We start from the raw sequence: 22,343 nt of genomic DNA on the forward strand, positions 1-22,343 counted from the left end.
TTTGGTCGTCTCGGACTTTATCTAGAAAAAATATGACAAATGGCAAATTGAAAAGCTGTAAAATTATAGTCTTCAGAAATGGACTTTCTAACAGAAGGTGCTTAATTTAACAGTCCGTTTTCTGCAGTTCTACAGGCCGTTCTACAATTGAAATCGTGTTTTTTTTAATAACATCATGCTTTCTTGGTACATCTCTTTCAAAAATGGTTTATGAATTATGTCTGTAATAATTTTTTTTCGTAAATTGTTTTGTTATATATAAATCAGGCCGTTATTTTTCTCAATTAAATTGTTTCATATTTTTCATGTCTGGGCCTTTTACAGCTGACTATATTTTATTTATTTTTTTTTTTTTTTTTTTTTTGCATTGTTGAACTTAACTTGAAGGCCGTACGGTTGCATATATTGCTTACATCTACTTCATTTGAACTTTCGTGGATAAAATAGGCCGTTTTCGCAATCGAATTGTTTCATATTTTTCATGTCGGGGCCTTTTATAGCCGACTCTACGGTATGGGTTTTTATCATTGTTGAAGGCCGTACGGTCGCCTGTAATTGCTTACAACCATTTCATTTGAACTTGGTGGATAGTTGTCTCATTGGTAATCATACCACATCTCTTTATTTTTATATAGAATGATGGTTTGATAATTTAAGACATGTCAATTATATTACTTCATCTAAGCATTATTTTCACCCTATGGTATAAAATCGCAGGAATAGTCCTGACAATGAATCCTATAGTGTTATGGCATTTCATCAGATATCTGTAGTAATTGTTTCCTTTAGATGACATTCAAGTTCATGCACTTTCCTGTACATTTCATATGACACAATGCTTATGTTATGTCATAGTAAGTATTGGCCATAGAAGTAAACAAAGAAAACCAACTTAGCCAACGAAGAACAAATTAACAGGTGCAAACTCATACAAACACCAATAACATTTGAATAAGTACCACTCAGGGTTTCCAATGGTTCAATATTTTTTGGGCCACCTCTTTTGCCAAAACAACTTTTTTCACCACTCTCAATTTTTGTTTAATAGCCATGATAGCCACAATCTTATTTTTTCACAATATGCGAAAAATGCCAATCGCCGGCAGAAACCATAACCATTCCTACATGAACATACCATTTACCTGTTCATGTATTTTGTACCTTAGTAAATTTGTTTATCAGAGATTGAATTTTGAAATTTTAGTGATATGAGAACCGAGACTTTCTGTACTTTTAGTAATCAGTTTATATTTATATATTGTTACAATATGGGGTTCTTGTTGCTCAGTCTATAGTTTTCTACATGTATGTTGTGTTTTGTATACTGTTATTTGTCTTTTGATCTTTTTCGTATTTTGCCATTGCATTGTCAGCATGTTTTAGATTTATGAGTTTGAATATCTCTTTGGTATCTTTCACCTCTCTTTTACAAAAAGAAAACTTGACTGTTTTAGTCTCAACATTTACCTATGAAGCTGGACCTGTGACGTATGATGAATTCCCACCAACAGAAGAACCTGTATACCTAATGGGAACCCCATACAGTACTCTATATGGTAATCATTATGTTACGACTCAACAAGAAATCATTCATTCTATTTCTACATCTTTTAATATGAAACATTATTTAAAAGTTTATTAATAATTACAATATCTAGGTAGTTGATGATATGGAATTACATTTTTAACTACATTAAGATGTGCCTGAATTTATTGTAAAATTGCATTAAAAATCTAGACAGACACTGCATCATTTAAGACATTCTTATCAATTCACTAAAATTACTGAATTAACTAAGTTCAGTTATTATCCAAATATCAATTGAATTTTTACATATTTTTTTTTATGTACCTTTAGATTGTTATTTTTTATTATACTTCATGTCAAAATGCCAGATTGTGATTGGTTAATATGAGGAAGACAATTTACTCTATCCCATGGCAAATACTCTATTACCCTTCACAGAGACGCTTGATCAATTGTGCGCTTTATTAAATACAGATGGTTGTTATGTACAAGATGTTATAGCTTATTGAATTTAATAGACATTAATAACAGAACATTCAGTATAAAAAATTAAATAACACATACCTGAGAGGGTGATAGAGCAGATTGTTACCCCTTGAAAAGACATTGTCAACCTTGGCTTCGCCGTGGTTGACAATATTTTCTCGGGTAACAATCTGCTCTATTACCCTCTCAGCTATGTGTTATTTATATAATATAACATTTATTATTTGTTTAAAAGGCATATTTTATCAACAATTTTGCAAGCTTTCTTTTTACCTATTTTTCAGATTTAAATGAGTTAAAACTTGATTTCTTGTCAAGAATTTGGTTAACATACAGGAAAAACTTTCCAGCCATAGGTAATATATAATTTAATTTTTCTTACTCAAGTTTACATGTGATAAATTTGTTAAAAATTACTTTTGTATTTCTAGAGTAATGATGACCATGTCCTCTACTATTCTTGAAACAAAAAGTTTTAATCAACTCTTTGTAAACCACAAGACAGTCAAAAACAAATGGTATCAATAACAATTAATTATATGCAGAGAGGATTTTTTATTTAGGAACATTGTTAAATTATTGATGTAGTTGGCTGCTTTTCTATTCTTTCAAAGGAACTTCATTTTGTGGAAACCAAAGATACAGTTCCACTATTGTCACACAAGTATACATAAAAGGAATTATTAGTATGGTCCTTAATTAATGTTTGACACATTTATTTCAGAAATAATTCATGGTGGCCAGTGTTTATTAGAGATTTTAATACAAGTTGCATCGTTTGCTTCAAAATTTTAACCCCATGTGTATCCAGGGGTTAAATTTTTGCAAATAAAACATAGCCCATGTTAAAATCTGGAATAAACCATGTCGTGATTTTTTTTATTAATTCTATTTGAAAAATTCAGAACATTGGAAAGCAAACATAGAAGACACGTTTTAATTTGATGAAACAAAGATCAAAGTGTTATACTATTTAAAGTGTGCAAATACATATAGACTAATTTTGAAAAGATATTATTGAATTTCATAGAGTCGGTGCAACTCCCACAGAAATGTCAATTTTGATCTTGTGTGTCCTCCAAAATTACCCGACATTGCAAATTCAATTGTGACATCAAGCACTTGTACCATATCTTTTGTGTGAATTATTATTTTCTCTGGCAGATTCCAAAAGAAAGTTGACTTTAACTAATGATTTTGAAGTAGTGTGAACCTTAAATCGATGTTTTAACTGTTTTAGGTGGAACTGGACCAACATTAGACACAGGATGGGGTTGTATGTTGAGATGTGGTCAGATGATGCTAGCCCAAGCTTTATTAAATAGACATTGTGGTAGAGGTAGGATAAAATATTCTATTGTATCTGAGTGTCTTTGTGAGCTTTAATATCTGCTTATTCAAATCAGGAGATGTTTAAGTTTATCTGAAGCCACAGTATAGATACTGTATAGGTACTATAGATTTAGTATTTGTTTGTGTCCATTTATTATTGTGATTGTTGAACATTGATGGACAAACATGACAGATTTATTATTGTGATTGTTGAACATTGATGGACAAACATGACAGATTTATTATTGTGATTGTTGAACATTGATGGACAAACATGACAGATTTATTATTGTGATTGTTGAACATTGATGGACAAACATGACAGATTTATTATTGTGATTGTTGAACATTGATGGACAAACATGCGAGATTTATTATTATGATTGTTGAACATTGATGGACAAACATGTCAGATTTATTATTGTGATTGTTGAACATTGATGGACAAACATGTCAGATTTATTATTGTGATTGTTGAACATTGACGGACAAACATGACAGATTTATTATTGTGATTGTTGAACATTGATGGACAAACATGCCAGATTTATTATTGTGATTGTTGAACATTGATGGACAAACATGCCAGATTTATTATTGCGATGTTTGGAAATGCTGCATACAAATAATGCTATCGAAATTTAAAATGCAAAATTTTTTATTTGCCACTCCTATCCAGTTGCAATTTTCTAAAAAAATAAAAACATTGCAAATTTTTCTGAATTTAATGTTCTTGGAGTTGAAGAATGACCAATGATATTCAATTGATATTTATTAATTATTATCCCTATTTCTTTTCCATACTTCAAGTTATCCATTTCAAATGCATTTACACATTATCACAGTTTATAAGCCATAATAATTGATAATAAATGCATCTCATTGAAGTTTCAGCCGTTTTTAGATCCATAAATGTGTATATGTTCTATGTACAAGAATGGATGCAGAATCCAGATTATTAAACTCTACATATTAAACATTCCAAGCTAAAACACATTTCTTAAGCAATTGCACTAATACAATTGTTGAAAATACATTTTTAAACTTCCAAATTTATTTATTTATTCAGAAATGTATATGAAATAATTTTCCATATCAATCCCAACATCATCCCTTAACCATAAATCAGATTTTTGACTTACAATAAGGGCATTTATGTAATTCTTGGAATGCGATTAAAATATATGGAAAACTTGTAATAAAGTTTATTCATTTCCTAACATCTGTTGTTATTTTTCAGATTGGAGATGGACAAGAAAAATATATGATGAAAAATATAGAAAAGTTTTGGAAATGTTTCTGGATAAAAAGAATGCATACTATTCAATTCATCAAATAGGTATACTGTCTGTATAGTTTTTAACTTTTTATTATTCTAGACCAGATAAACATGAAAAAAACTTTGAAGGGATCAATAAATGCCTGGTTCTAGTTTACATGAGATACATGCAATATTAGAATTGCTGTTTAGGGAAATTATCTTTCATTTATAGTGATTTTGCTTGATTTATTTTAGTACTTGTAAAAATGTTTCAATAGTATTTATTTTATTATATAACATCAATGTTTTTATTTTGCCAGCTTCCATGGGTGTATCTGAAGGTAAAAATATTGGTCAGTGGTTTGGTCCAAATACAGTGGCACAAGTTTTAAAGTAAGTTGATTTGATTCACTTTTGCATATTAAGCTGGTATAATTGTTTAAATTGTAAATTGATTAATACTAAGGGATTTCACTTTTTTTTTTTACAACTGATGAAATTTGCATTGGATACAACCATTTATGGGAATAATGATACTAAAAGTATTGGACAGGTCAGATATACATATTAATGCATTTGCAATGGGCAGTTAAACATGCTTTACATTTGAATTATTTTTTGTTTAGACTTTTCCAATAAATGGGACATAACTCAATTGTTTCATTATTAAGACAAGAAGATGTGGTATAATTCCCAGTGAGACAACTATCCACAGAGACCAAATGATGTAGATGTAGAAACTATAGGTCACTCACTGTAGGGTTTTCTAAAATTATCAAAAACCATACCTTATAGTAAGCAATTATATAAAAAGCCCTGACATGACAAAATGTGAAACTATTCAAATGAGAAAAGCCTGATTTATGGACAAAAGAATAAACTTCATAACAAACAAATATTTGAGAAATATGATGAAGTACAAATATTGTGATTCTTGTATAACATTACATGGAATGAAAATTAAATTAACAAAATATATCATTTAAGATGTTCATATATTTTTCCAAATGTTGACCTTAAGAATTAGATTATTAAGATGGAACATAATCAGTTACTTTTTTGTGCCATTTTTTTTTAAATTTGAAAGAAATTTAGATTTTACTAAAATTATCTTATGATTAATTTTTTGTAGAAAATTAGTGGTGTTTGATGAATGGAGTTCATTGGTGATACATGTTGCTATGGACAACACTGTTATAGAACATGATATAAGTAATGTATTCAATACCATAGTGCATTATTATCACAGTTATATACAACATATCTTTGGAAAGAGTGAAAAAGGCTCTTATCTCTTTTTCTATTACATTAAAAAATATAAAATAAGTAGATTCGGTGTGAATGCCATTGAGACAACTATCCACTATAAACCAAAGGACAAATGTTTGAACAATTACTGTTACTTTACAACCTTCAACAATGAGCAGAACACATACAGTAAGCTATAAAAGGCTTCAAAATATGAAACAATTCAAAAGAGAAAACCAACAGCCTGACTATGTTACAACAATAAACGTGAAACAAATATGGCAGACAGCAGTCAATGACAACCACTGGATTACAGGTTCCTATCTTAGGTCATGTTCAAAAATAAAGTTGTGGGGTTTAACATGTTTATGAGTGCTCAACCCTGAGACAGTGGTGTAAGAACACAATATAAGAACAAACTATTAGAACAAACTATAAGAACAAACTGTAAAAATAAGTTGGAAAGGGCTTAAATCATCAGATTGGTACTTAGTATAAAAACAAATAACAAAAAAGACAAAGCATTCAAATTAGTTATTTTTATGTAAGTGCCTGTTTTACAGCATATTTCTTGCTGTATGGGTGTCATTTTCCAAAATTATGTTAATGGGCAGAAATCTGGAGTTTTGGTCAAACCTTACTTTTGTAGTTGTTCATCCTAAAATAATAGTGTACTAGTATATAAATTTTTTTGGTGTGCACATAGCACCCTATATAAACTTGAGATGAATTTGTGAAAAAGTCCAAACATACCGTTTATAAATGTAAAATATATTTGAAGTTTATTCTTTACTTCAGAATGTTTATGTAAACCTGGTTATGAGAAGACAACCTGTGATATATTAGGAATGAACAGTATGAAAGCTGGTGCTACAGGCTGTAGTAGTCGTGCAAAACCACAAGAAAAAAATAAATCTAGTCATGTTGATCCTACAAAATGGAAACCTTTATTATTGATTCTACCTTTACGACTTGGTTTAACAGATATTAATGCTGTTTATATAGAAAGTTTAAAGGTCAGTAGCATATATTTACATGTACAGGAGGTTGATAGAACCATAAATGAAGCATTTTGTTTAGCTCACATGGCTCTAAGCAAGGGTCCGGAAACGGTCATATTTGCCAGTCATGTCCTAAGATGAAAGCTATATGTCCTAAACGAGTAATTGGGATTTAGGACAAATTTCATTGTTTAACAGAAATAATTTCGGTCATTTTTCATTGACTTAATGTTTGAAATCGGGTTTTTTAATCGCCATTTACCACTTGTGATCACTTGTTTTTGTTTATAATCCCTTTCCTGTAATAAAACTGCCACTCCAGTAGTTTGATAGTCCTGAGGGCCCTCCTAATATCTATATCAATGCCTCTGGGAAACATTGGCTAATGATCGCTAATCACTTTTTACCTGTGGTTTTAATTCACACCTGACAATTGGTTACATTGATCACAAGCTCAGAATAATATCTTTAAGAAATTAAAATTCCCTGACAAGTGCATTCATTATTTAATTACTTTCAGCAAAGACAATCATCAATTCTGATTTAAAAATAAACCTTACTTTAATTGACGTAGAAAAAAGTATTTTTTCATGAGTAACACATGTACTTTATTTACTATGTAATACGCATGGTGAAATTGTCTTCAGCAAATTAAATATTTAATCGTAAAATGCAAATTGATTTCATGCTAAAATAAACGAGTGCAACTATAATCTGTTATATTCAAACACTTTTAAAGGTAATAAAATAAATAGAAGCCAGTGATTTCCTGTCAATTTGATAAACAAAACGAATCCCGGAAATGAATCCGGAATTATTAGTACTTTAATATTATGGCAAAACTCCCGGTTTTAATTTTGTCAAATCGAAAGAAACTTGAGCAATGTCTGAGAAATTAACCATTTTGAGTCATTAAAATCATTTCAATTTTAAGCTGTTGCCTTCCCTAAACTGTTCTTGAAGGTTTTTAGAAAAATGGTAAGAAATTTACTTAATAAATGCAATGAAACATCAATACAAGTTCGTTGATGCTATGAATCTAGTTTGACATCAACAATTTGAACAGGGCACCAACTTTTCAATCATCTCAAAATGACCGAAATTGTGTGAAAAAATTTCCGGATCCTTGGCTCTAAGCCTTATGTTTTCTTATCACTTGACCTCCCCTTATCAATAAATGTTTAATTATATCTCCTTTTCAGAAACAATTTTGAATCATCTGTTTGAGTTACTCCATAATGTTATAATAAATTTTCCCAATTGCCCAAACAACATGGTTGACATCATCAACAATATAACATATTACATGTATAAGATGCAATACTTGTAAATATCTTTTCTTTACAAATCGTGAAAAATCAAATAAAAAATTAAAGTATACTTTTCTTAAAAATGAATTTGTACAAAAATCAGTGTAAGGGAAGTTTAGAAAATTACCATTTTAATCTCTTTAAATGTTACAGGCTCAATGTATATGCCAAAAAACACGATATAAGATTTGACAACAAGTGTTAGATTAACTCTCATTACCTAGCCAAATAGATAACAAGGAACAATCCCTGTTCTGTCAATGAAATTACCCAAAAATAGGAGTGGATAAGTCTGTCAACTAGTCAATCATATCTGAAAATTTTTCCCTTTAAGTTTATACCAAAAGTAATTCATAAGCAGATACAATTACAATATACAATACAATACAGATAATAGTATATAAACATGAACAGCATAAAATACAAAGTTTGATATTTACATTCGTTTATACTTGTGTAGATTGTATATAATTAACTTGTGTCATTTTTTTTTTCCAGAAATGTTTAAGTTTTACCCACTCTGTAGGTATAATTGGAGGCAAACCAAACCAGGCTCATTGGTTTGTAGGTTATGTAGGTAAGTATATGTCCAAAATTGAGGTCTCATCAGTTTTACTTACTTTGTAGGTATAATTGGAGGCAAACCAAACCAGGCTCATTGGTTTGTATGTTATGTAGGTAAGTATCTGTCCAAAATTGAGGCCTCATCAGTTTTACTTACTTTGTAGGTATAATTGGAGGCAAACCAAACCAGGCTCATTGGTTTGTATGTTATGTAGGTAAGTATCTGTCCAAAATTGAGGCCTCATCAGTTTTACTTACTTTGTAGGTATAATTGGAGGCAAACCAAACCAGGCTCATTGGTTTGTAGGTTATGAAGGTAAGTATCTGTCCAAAATTGAGGCATCATCAGTTTTACTTACTTTGTAGGTATAATTGGAGGCAAACAAAACCAGGCTTATTGGTTTTTAGATTACATCGGTAAGAATATGTCCAAGATTGGGACCTTGTAAGTTTGACCCACTCTGTATGTATATTTGGAGGTAAACCAAACCAGACTCATTGGTTTGTAAGTTACATTGGTAAGTATATGTCTAAGATTAGGGCTTCATATTAAAGTTTGACCCACTGTGTAGGTATTATTGGAGGTAAACCAAACCAGTCTCATTGGTTAATAGGTTATGTAGGTAAGTAAATATCCCAAGATTAGGGCCTTGTAAGTTTGACCCACTCTGCAGGTATAAATTGAGGGAAACCAAACAAGGCTCACTGGTTTGTTTGTTACTTAGGATAGAATATGTATAAGAATAGGGCCTCATAAGTTTTACCAACTTTGTAGGTATAATAGGAGGTAAACCAAACCAGGCTCATTTGTTTGCAGGTTTAATTTAAGCTTTCTTTTTTGTTTTAAAAATAAGATGTAGGATATATTATATCAATGAGACAGCAACACTTAAAATTACAAAACAATACCAAAAAAGACATGCAGTCCTCAACAGAACATAACTGTTAGTACTATTGTCCAGAGTTTAACAATATCATCATCCAGTTGAATGCCTTCTTCAATTAATGAAAAGAAATAATTCATAAACACTTTTTATGCCCCACCTAGGTGCATTAAGTTTTTCGGTCTGTGCGTCCATTTGTTTGTCCATCCGTCCGTCTGTCCTGCTTTAGGTTAAAGTTTTTGGTCAAGGTAGTTTTTGATGAAGTTGAAGTCCAATCAACTTGAAACTTATTACACATGTTCCTTTTGATATGATGTTTCTAATTTTAATGCCAAATTGGAGTTTTGATCCCAATTTCACGGTCCACTGAACATAGAAAATAATGCTGTCCCGCTTCAGGTTAAAGTTTTGGTCAAGGTAGTTTTTGATGAAGTTGAAGTCCAATCAACTTGAAACTTAGTACACATGTTCCCTATGATAGTATCTTTCTAATTTAAATGCCAAATTAGAGTTTTTACCCCAATTTCACAGTCCACTGAACATAAAAAATGATAGTGCGAGTGGGGCATCTATGTACTATGGACACATTCTTGTGTCTTAATGTATTTACAATATAAAATTGGAATTTATTTAATACATTGTTGAATGTAAAACTTGTATAAGAATAATAATAAAAGTGATTTATAAAGTAAATGTCATCATTTTCATTAATTACATTGTATAAAATAGAATGTTTAATATATTTACTGCATTACAATGACATTTTTCAAGAGACAAGTTGATATACCTAGATCCACACACTACATACATATCTGTATGTTTTAGGAGACAAGTTGATATACTTAGATCCACACACTACACACACATCTGTATTTTTCAGGAGACAAGTTGATGTACTTAGATCCATACACTACACAAGTATCTATATTTTTCAGTAGACAAGTTGATATACTTAGATCCACACACTACACAAGTATCTGTATTTTTTCAGGAGACAAGTTGATATACTTAGATCCACACACTACACAAGTATCTGTATTTTTTCAGGAGACAAGTTGATATACTTAGATCCACACACTACACAAGTATCTGTATTTTTTCAGGAGACAAGTTGATATACTTAGATCCACACACTACACACATATCTGTAATTTTCAGGAGACAAATTGATGTACTTAGATCCACACACTACACACATATCTGTAATTTTCAGGAGACAAATTGATATACTTAGATCCACACACTACACACATATCTGTATGTTTCAGGAGACAAGTTGATATACTTAGATCCACACACTACACAAGTATCTGTATTTTTCAGGAGACAAGTTGATTTACTTAGATCCACACACTACACAAGTATCTGTAGATCTAAGTGAACACTTAAGTAATGATGACAGCTTCCATTGCCCTCACCCTTGTATGATGAATATTTTAGAACTGGATCCTTCAATAGCAGTTGTAAGTTATTTAATGTAAAAGGGGTTCTAGAAGAAAAAGCAGCAACATTCTGATTTATGAATAAGATTGCCAATAGACTGATGTGAACAGTACTCTAACCAATGATGTTTCACTAAAACAATAACCTGACTGTAAATGAGATCAGATTTAAGGACAACAGCAAACATTATCTAAATTGGCTTTATTCCTCAATACTAGCAAATAATTTGGCTTTTAATGGCATCCTGCAAATCAAACCATGAAATATAAAATTCTATCATTATGATATTATGTATTTTCAACTTTTATAACCACCAATGTGGAAATTTACTTTAAAACAAATTCTTACAGGGAGATTTGGTATAGAACCTTTCTAATGTTGTTATTTTATTAAAAATTAAAGAGCATTACACCCAAAAATAACAGAAAGATGACAAAAACCAACTACCTAATGTCTGTGTACTGAGAAGATAACTGCAAAATATAACAAATTTAACATCATTTTGTTTACATAAATTTTCTCCATCATCAGCAACTAACTAATAATTCCAGTACAAAATATTATAACATTGGGCAAATTTTAGATTTTGAATGATGAAGTTTGAGATTTCATTTCCTATTCTAGAGAATGGTCTTCTTTTGAAGATTTCCATATTTAAAAAAACCATTAGGTGACTAACAATGGGAGTCTCACCTTGCATATTTTTGGACCAATTTCAAGAGACATGGAAATTATTAATTTCAAATAGTTCAATGTCCATTGGTAAAAGCTGTGACATTTCAAATTTATAATACATGGCGTAAAACATTCTCAATTCTATAAGTTTGCTACCTGGAAAATAAAATTTAATTTTATACTGGACTTTCAAGAAATATTAATTTATTTTTGAATCATAATACATTGAAAATTAAATTTATGTTATTTTTATGCAGCAAACAGGTATGTATAAAAAAAATATCCAACAAATTCAAAATATACAGTTCTCAGTTAGTTTTATTGAATTCCATAGAACTTACAGTTTTTTGTCAATAAATTAGAGTAATTTTCCTTCAGGGATTTTACTGTGTCTTGTACTTGACATTTTTTTCAGGTATTCTATTGTAGTAATTTTTACTTGACTTATTTTTAGTGTTTTACTGTTGCACAGGAATAGGAATTTTTACTTGACCTTTATTCAGGGTTTTACTATGGCACAGAATAGGAATTTTTACTTGACTTATTTTCAGAGTTCAACTATTGCACAGAATAGGAATTTTTTACTTGACTTATTTTCAGGGATTTTACTGTGGAACAGAATCGGAATTTGATGATTTATGTACAACTATAAGAAAGTTTATAACATGTGAAAGTCGAACACCAATGTTTGAATTGTACAAAGACAGACCACCGCACTGGCCACCATATGAACCATATAGTGGAAAATTTCCTTCTTCTTCTGGTAAACAAAACATGTTAACTTGTAGTAATATCTATGGTCTTCCTAGATACCATCGAATTATGGCATTTATATAGCATAAACAATCTGCTCTAAAGTAAGCAGACCTTAAAGGGGCATTAGCTATGATTTAGACAAAAATTTAGAATACGATTCTTTTTGTTTTTAGTATTAATAAAAGCGGAATTTTGAAATAATATTTCGTTATAAGCAGTCAGTTTGGACCAAATTTGACAAAATAAGCTCAAGAACATCGCTGATGTATAATTGACTTGCAAGTCAATAGTTAAACCTCATTGAATCTGTATTGATGTGACCTTCAACTTAACCCCTTAGCTAGCTAAAGATGGGTTACGCATGTATTAGGCGTGTTCAGCTATTAAAAAAGAAAGAATGTCAAACATTGAAAGTGAAACAAGGGTGAACCATTTTGTTGACTGATTCAATCCACAAAAAAATCATTCTTATACATGTAAAAATGATGAATGATAAAATTTTTTAACCTATATTATGAAATCAAACAGACCTAGAAAAATCCAATTGCACGTGGTTGCTATCTATTTATATTTATGTTGATATTGGGTAAAATGACAGTCAGCAGTCTTCGGAGGTCATCTCAATGGATAATTAGATAGTGTCTAGACCAAAATACACACAAAATGCTGATACATATTATCGAGTTCATGCATTGTTAATTGTTTCTTTTAGACTTTTTGTAATTTGGATATACGTTTTAGTATGTTATAAATCAAATATGAGAATAGAAGTCAAATCGGTGAACATGAATTTGGCAGCTAATGCAACTTTAAATTGACAACACAAGTAATCTGCAATAAACAAATAACAAAATAAACATCTAGAGTCAACAATTGCCTTCAACAATGTCTTTACTATATAACAACCTCTAAATCAGCTAGTCTAAAAAAGTTGTGAAAGTCTGCCATCAATGCCAAATAACAAAAAAAAAACGGACTGATATCAAGTGAGACAACCACTGATGAGGCTCCTGACTTGAGACAGGCCCATAAACATTGACAAGTTTAACTAGTTTGTGATATCTCATCATTCCCCTTTTTTGATTTTGATCTTGACAAAACAGAATGCTATCAAACTAATTTTTTTTGTATTAAATACACCATTTATATAATTCTATTGTTATTTTATTTTCAGAATTTGCTGTATTGGATGGCACAGGTTGTGAAACAGATGATGAATTTGAGCTGATAGGTTGATGATAATGTCTGTGATATGTTATATTAGGACATAATGAGACTATGTGTTCAATGTTCTCAACAACAGATAAGAACAAGTTTTCGTGATTTTGCCCTCAAGCAGCATCCATGATGTTTCATATTTTACTGATTGAAAGTTGTTACAGATTATTATTTTTCATATTTACATTCAACTTTAATTTATTTTTTAAACCATGATTGTATAATTTTATACTCAGTTGTGAATATTTCATGTTTTCGAGAGTTTGTCAGCTTTAAAATTCTTTTTTGATTTGTCCATGTCTGTTTATTTTACCACAAGTTTTTTTTAAATGAAATTTTCATCCTTTAGCAAAATAAAATGTATTAATAGTGAACAGAGTAAGTGTTTAATCCTATTACTCTTAAATTGTCTTTAATCAGTCCTGGAATTTGGACAAACAAAATAAAGAAATAAGGTAAAGGATGCTAATCATCAAGATAAAAATGCTCAAAACAAAGCATAAAACAAACTCAAGCATATAATAAAAAAACAGTTATTGATATACATATTAAGACTTTCAAATTGTTCCCAAGTTTGCCAATAGTTTGGTTAACCCCAAACTTTATTTCAGATGAAATTATTTAGATGAAAATTATGGGTATACTTTTATGTTTAATGTTTGAATCTCACATATGCTTTGAAAAAAAATATATAAAAAGTAAATATTGTTACTGTTATAGATGTGAAACAGTTGAATATATCTAACTATTTAAGAAATAGATCATACAGAATTTTGTGAAAAAAAGGAATTTTAGGTCTAGGTGTTTGAAATTAGTTCTGTGGTCCACCTGTTGTTTTGTCTTTCAAGTAAGTTCAAGTATATTGATAATCTGTAGTTATTATCATTAGCTCACCTGGTGTAGTTGTTATCATTACCTGACCTTGCCTATTTAACTTTCAAATCATTAGAGCTGGTGCTTCTATACTATGATAAGGAGATAAAAAAAACACACTTTATATCATCCCTTTTAATATTGGGTATGTGCATGTATGATGAGTATGTAAGATTACATATTTGTTTTGTTCCAGTTGAACTTCTTGTCACACAACAATAGCAGATGTGTTAAGTAATTGTGTAATGAATAATTCCATTTTTGTCTAGCCTTCGACTTTTGTCGAAAAAGCGAGACATAGCGATCCTACATTCCTTAGGCGTCGTCCACAAATATTCACTCTGTGGTTAAAGTTTTTGAAATTTTAATAACTTTCTTAAACTATCCTCGATTTCTACCAAACTTGGACAGAGGCTTGTTTATGATCATAAGATAGTATCCAGAAGTAAATTTTGTAAAAATAAAAATCCTGTTTTTCCATATTTTACTTATAAATGGACTTAGTTTTTCTGCCAGTTAACATTACATTCACTCTGTGGTTAATGTTTTTAAAATTTTAATAACTTTCTTAAACTATCCAGGAATTTTACCAAACTTGGACAGAAGCTTGTTTATGATCAAAAACTAGTATCTAGAAGGAAATTTTGTAAAAATTTATTTCCTGTTTTTCCGTATATTACTTATAAATGGACTTAGTTTTTCTTCCAGTTAATATTACATACAGTCTGCAGTTAAAGTTTTTAAAACATTTATTAAATTCATAAACCATCCTGGATTTTTACCAAACTTGGACAGAAGCTTCTTTCAATCAAAAGATAGTATCAAGAGGAAAATTTTTAATAATTTTTTCCCCATTTTTGTTGACATAGTGATCCTACATTCCGTCGTCGTCTGAATTAAGGGATAAATCATCAAACAATGTAAAAATTATCTTCTTTATCATTTGTTCATTCAATAAATTTATGTTTCAACTCTTTTATAAATCTATAGATTTGATTGCATACTGTATTCATTTTTACGAGCATAACTTTTTTCATACATTTCAAACGTTTTATTTCATTAACTGTAAATCTATTATGTGCATTCCCCTATCACACTGAAAACATAGATAGCAGCAAAAGTAGGCGAGACACTGGGTTCCGCGGAACCCTTACAAATTTTCATTCTTGTAGACCTTCTTGTTACCAAGGAACAGGTCACATTTCAGAAACTGACAAATTTTCAATAATAGAGATTCCAAGCACACTGGTCAATTCTTTGTCAGGATAAAATTCAGTAAAGATATATTGTTTCTGTATGAGTAATAGATGAAAATGATGTTTGTTTATAGAGTTTAACAAAAATTTTATGAAAACTTATCAACGAAATAATCATTGCATAAAAGATTAAACTATTTTTGTTTTATTTATTTATTTAATTATTTATGCATAACACCTTCTATTTGTATTTTAAAGAAGAAAAAAAAAAGATTATATGATAGCTCTTATTTCCTTTTTTTCTTTTCATTATGACTATTTATCAGAATATTTTTCAAGTAACCAAAGTGAACAGCATCCTAGTTAGAATATGCCCAACAATGAACAAATCATCTTGTTTGTCACTAATATTTGAACTAATGATAGGATTAGTTTAAAAAACATTTTTTCCAATGTATGTCAAAACATGAAAAAGAAATGTGTCACTTTTTTACAGAATTTGAAGAAAACAGTCATTTTATATTTATCCAATGTGAAATATAGAGGAACTAACTAACAATACTTAACAGTTGACAGTTTGATATTAATTCCTATGTAAATGTATAAACTGTAATATAATTTATTTCACAATTAAGTAACATCTGCAAGTCAGTATTCATAAGTAATTATGAATATTAGGTATAGTATGTATAGTGTATACCAATATAAATATAATTGATATTTCATTTAGGATAATTGGTTTTTTTTTAATACCAAATCAATAAAAAAATAGCAGCATTTTTTTTTTTTTAAGTGAATAAAGAAACATTAATTTGTTTAAGCGGATAAAGAAACACAACAGTATAACATAATTAGAACTTCCTTGGTTTGGGTTAGTCCATTTATAAGTACTGCTTAATGTTCAACTCATATGTTCAGTATTGCAGAGAAAAAGAAACCATTCAAAATTGATATACTAAATGTTATATGTGAAACGGTACCAGAGCTGTTGTTTCATGAATTTTAACATTACACCTAACAACTATATGCTGAGTGCAATAGCATTTGTTTTATTTCTACAGAAATTCTGCATTGTTTTATATATTAACTTGAAGGATATGTCTTTTTCTTTTTCAAAGATTTATAAGTATTACTGTATAAATATTATACCTTATGTAAATCAGTTCCCATTTATTCTCATATACTTTTATTTCCATTTTAAGTCTTCACTACCTTTTAATATTAACCTTTTACCAGTCTTATGCATTACAGTGTATATAAACTCAGTCTGTGCCAAAAACTTTTTTACCTACTAGCAGGAAAGCACATTTCAAGAAAATACTATTATCTGTCTTACCAATTTTTTTTAAATATTCACTAGCCCGAACCAATTTTTACTAGTTATGGGCTTAGGGATAATATTTTTTTGCACAGACTGTTTAAAACCTATTGTTTAACCAGTGCAATTTTTATTTCCATTTAATATGGAGGATACTTTGTAACTTCGTCTGCTGCATTGTCTTCTGTTTCACATGCTTTTGTCTCTGTACACTTAGTAAGTGTTTAACAAAGTAATTCTCAGACAACCATTTATGTATTATATTTAACATTGATCTTTTACTTTTAGTACAAAGATTGATTATTGATTAATGTCTGCTTTTCCCAAGAGCAAACTTTTGAAAACATTTTTTTTTCATTTATCAGTATTTCACTATTAATTTTTTTGCAGTTTACATTTAGATACAGTGTAAGGTTAAAGTTTTCCAAACATCAAAAACTTTTTCAAATCTTCTTGGAATTTTATGAAAAGTTGGTCAAAAACTTTCTTATTATCAAAAGAAAGTATACAGGGCAAACATTTTTTTTCTCCATATTTAACTGATTAAAGGACTTGTTTATTTTTGCTGTTAACATTGAAATACAGTCTGGAATTTAATTTATTAGACATCAACTTTGTCAAACCTTCATGGAATGTTATGAAACTTGGACAGAAGCTTCTTCCAGATCAAGAAAGAGGTTTTATTTATTTTTTATTTTCTTCTGTATTTTACTGATCAATCGACTTAGTCTTTGGCTGTCAACATTACACTATTATTCTGACAGTAGCAATAGCAGGCAAGACACAGGTTCTGTGGAAACCTTTACAAATATTTATTGTCATTTGTTATATTCATTTTTATTTATATACTTCAAAGGAGAAAGTATAAGGGCCACTTATGTTTGACCGTTTGAGTTACAAAATTACAAGTTACTTATAACATCCTTCATGTTTTCACAAGACATTAGTTTGTTGATACATTTGAATGTTGCTTAACATATTTGTCTTATACTCTTCTTGCATTCAAAGAAAACCTTTAGAAATAACCATAATTGCCTCATTTTGAGAGTTCTACGTTAACATTAGTATGATCAACAGCCCTAAACAAAAAGATATTTGATTCATCTGATCTTTTTGTTTGTTTAAAGTTAAAGTGTGGCAAAATCTCAATTTGGGTTAAGCTGTTTCTAATATTTCATAGTACCAAAAACTATTAAGTAGATTCCATTTTTGAGTCAAATATATCAATTATGATCATCTTTATGGTGTCACAGTGACATCACAAATGACATTTCTGCACTTTAAAGGTGACCACCTATGTCATCCTATTCATTTAGTGATATAGTTGACATATTTTTTAAATGATTGAATAATTTTACTTTTTTTGCCATTTCAGTCATATTTCTTATAATATCTCCTTCTTTCTTGTGATTGGTATATGTTGTGAATATTTTGTTATATATTTACTTTCAAATATTACTTTTTCTCATATTGATGTGTTTTTCATCTTAAATGATGATCGATATTATGTAGTATGACATTATGACTTTTAAGCATCTCATCAAGAAAAATAACTCTTATGTATAAGGCGCTAAATTAGTCAAAATTATTGTATTTAAGGAGAACTTGAAATATTTCAGGACCTCCATATTTGAAATTCAGGATATCCATAAATCATTGAAGACCTTCTGAAATAGAATTATGGAGCTCCGCAAATCAAACAGTGGAAGTCCTTAAATGGAATTATGGATGTCCTGAAATCAAATTGAAGAGGTCCTGAAATGGAATGGGAGGTCCTGTAATGAAATGGGAGGTCCTGAAATCAAATTGTGAGGGTCTTGAAATCATATTGTGGAGGTCCTGAAATCAAATTATGGAGGTCCAGAAATATTTCAGGAGGCCTTCAATGATTCATGGATAACCTGAATTCTAATTATGAAATATTTCATGATATTCTTAAATACAATTAACTTTGACTAAATTTGAGCCTCATATATATGTGAAGATTTCCTTAATCTTCAATTTTTAAAATTATCTACTAATTGCAATTGAAAATAATTGACCTGGAGTTTAAAATAAACTGTGATATTATAGAATCTTGTTTTTGTTCTATTTTAACAGTGTTCATGAATGCAAAGCAGTTGATTAGCTACACTGATAAATATAACCTTTTATTATCTCAGTTTTACATAGAAGCACTGTGAAAACATGTATGTAAATTAAAGCTTATATATTATATCCTGAGTATAAGGCAGTGAATATGATGGTTAATACAAAAATGTGCAGCAAGAAACTACATTTTACTAAAAAGATACAAAATTGTCAGTGGTTGTCTTGTCAGTTCTAAAGTTTTTATTTATTTGTAGAATTGGTGATCTCTGATAGTTACTGTTTATTTTTTTAAGATGTTTTAGACTGGATGATTTAGAGCTGTGTTGAAGACTGTATCTTGTCCTGTGTATGTCTTTTGTCCTTGGGTCGCCGTCTTCTTGTTTAAGTTTATCCTACTTCTCATTTTTATTCATACACAATAACACTTTTAAAAACTTCAACAGAAAGCTGAGGAAAATCCTAAGATAACCATACAAAAGTCATTTATATAGAAAACAGTGCAGTTTACCTCAAATGTCAGATTTTAAAGGTGAAATATAAAAGTATATCATGGATCATCATGTGTACATCAAGAGAAAACAAAAATGACTGAAGAAAAAATTATTTCAAAATAAACAAAGGAGAAGGTATGATAAGGCCACTTATTTGGCCCCCTGAATTATAAATCAACCAAATAACAGGCTTTAAAGAAGATTGTATGTCTTTTTCTGAGCATCTTTCTGTGCATGTTGCAAAAATACTCTTTTAATTTAAAAATATTTTACCAAATATTATTCAATATACAACAGAAACATCTAAAACTTGAATATTTAAGATTAAACTATCAAAAAATTAAGTGTTAAGTGAATTTAAAATTTTGAGAAAAAACTTTTAAAATCAAGGACAGATAATTATACTGAATTTGATAGGACAATTTGTGTTTTTGGATTTTTCAAGAAAATAAGGCCTGTGACCCCCTATTTTTATTCAGAATTTGGGAAGTATTTATAAAAAATTGAATTTTAACCAATTCTATTGTTTAATGTTTCCTAAATAAGGAAAAATTAAGTTTCCCCTATTTAACCCATATAAATTAACTGATTTCGTTAATTTCAATGTATTTTAACGAAAAAACAAGGTCCGTGACCCCCAGTTTTTATATTGAAATTTTAAATTTGAAAGTACATTGACTCAGAAGTGTTTTACAGAAGTTTAAGAAAAAATCTATCATCGAACATTTAGACACCCCAGATACCTTAAATGTTCACAGGACATAAGACAATCAAACATCAGTATTTATATTTAGTCTCACATGCTTACATTAGAGCCCTTGCATTTTGTGCAAAATTGCCAAAATAGCCTAATTTTGAGATCTTGTCACTAATATTTTAGATATGAGCAACAGCTTTACCAGTGCTTGTGATGTCCTGTGGTGTCTGTCGTTGATGGAAGATGTTCGTTTGTTCGTCTGCGGTTTGCATATTGTGGCGACTATTATATTATTTGTTTGTGTGTTTCTCTGTGATGAGTGTTCTTGCGTATGTTTGTGCTGTATTTCTGTCACGCAGTGTTGTCATTTTTGCGATAGTTTTAACATTGTCATATAAGCGGGAGGTTTGGCTAGCCATAAAACCAGGTTCAATCCACTATTTTTTCTTAAAATGTCCTGTACCAAGTCAGGAATATGGCAGTTGTTATCAAATAGTTTGTTTCTATGTATGTTGGCATTTGGTTTTGTTGCAATTCAGTGTTCCTGTTGTTCCTTTGTTTTCCTCTTATAGTTGATGTGTTTCCCTCAGTTTTAGTTTGTAACCCAGATTTGTTTTCTCTCAATCGATTTATGACTTTTGAACACCGTTATACTACTGTTGCCTTTATTTACCCAAAAATATATTTTCCTACAAGGTTTATTTAACATTGATGAAAATGTATGTAAAATATCTTTTTAGGTAAATCTGTTGCTCATCTAATCTATTGTGTAAAATGGACAATCTAGGTTAAATATGTCAATTTCAATACTTTTGTGATGTCAATGCGAAATCAAAAGTGACCTTTCTGCACTAAAGTGTAATGTTGTAAAATGGACAATCTAGGTTAAATATGTCAATATCAATACTTTTGTGACGTCATTGTGAAATCAAAAGTGACCTTTCTGCACTAAAGTGTAGATTAATTCAGACTGTTCATTTATCAATAAAGCTAAAATAAATTTGAAAGGCTTGAACAATTTTAATTATTTTTGCAATTTCAGGGGCCAAATTATGCCCCATCGAAACATTAATTATATAGAAAATTTCATCCTTAGTGCTCTCATTTGTACAATTCTTGCCAAATTTTTATAAAACTTGTATCATAGGTTCATATTAACAATGACTTGGATGAGTTTGAAAATCAGTGCCGATCAATTATTTCTAAAAGAGTTATGGCCCTTGGAAACATTATATGAAAAATTGCATCGTTAGCGCTCTCGTGTGTACAATTCTTGCCAGATTTTTATGAAACTTATATCATAGGTTTATATCGGCAATGTCTTGAACAAGTTTGAAAATCAGTGCCTATCAATTATTTTTAAAAGAGTTATGCTTCTTGGAAATATAGATTATATGGAAAATTGCATTGTAAAGGCTCTCTAATGTACAATTCTTGCCAGATTTTTATGAAACTTATATCATAGGTTTATATCAGCAATGTCTTGGACGAGTTTGAAATTCAGTGCCAACCAATTAGTTTTAAAAGAGTTATGCTTCTTGGAAATATTGATTATAACAGAAATTGCATTGCATTTGCTCTCAAGCTTTCGTTTCCCTAAGATATTTATAAAATATTTTAAAGAAACAAAAAAAAAACCAAACTTACAATTATACCATGCAATAGTATAGTTAGCCTATTGCTTATATAGTATATGAGAAACAAACCTAATTCTGAAAATTTAACATTGGCCAATGAACCACAAAAATGAGGTCAAGGTCAGACAACCTTGTGCACCCTACAATCATTCCATACACCAAATATAGTTTGACCTAGTGCTAATACATATTATACTAGAGGTATAGGAGTAGGGTTGAGATCTTACAAAACCTGTTTAACCCTGCCACATTTTTGTGCCTATCCTAAGTCAGGAACCTGTAGCCTTTGTTAGTCTTGTGTGTTTATAGCTCACCTGGCCCCAAGGGCCAAGTG

General features: G+C 29.9%; 1 protein-coding gene across 1 annotated transcript; it reads left to right on the forward strand.

Moving 5' to 3' along the window:
• Positions 1–4: 4 nt before the first annotated feature.
• LOC127739398 (cysteine protease ATG4B-like) lies at positions 5–18,561 on the forward strand. The gene is made up of 12 exons (XM_052251134.1): positions 5–97; positions 1,455–1,556; positions 2,299–2,370; positions 3,255–3,353; positions 4,587–4,685; positions 4,928–5,000; positions 5,740–5,819; positions 6,654–6,871; positions 8,665–8,743; positions 10,938–11,077; positions 12,333–12,495; positions 13,663–18,561. The coding sequence occupies exons 1-12, from the start codon at positions 79–81 to the stop codon at positions 13,722–13,724; spliced, it is 1,206 nt and encodes a 401-aa protein (XP_052107094.1). The 5' UTR covers positions 5–78; the 3' UTR covers positions 13,725–18,561.
• Positions 18,562–22,343: the final 3,782 nt, after the last annotated feature.

This window comes from Mytilus californianus, unplaced genomic scaffold, assembly GCF_021869535.1.
Source record: "Mytilus californianus isolate M0D057914Y unplaced genomic scaffold, xbMytCali1.0.p SCAF_4, whole genome shotgun sequence".
NCBI lineage: Eukaryota > Metazoa > Mollusca > Bivalvia > Mytilida > Mytilidae > Mytilus > Mytilus californianus.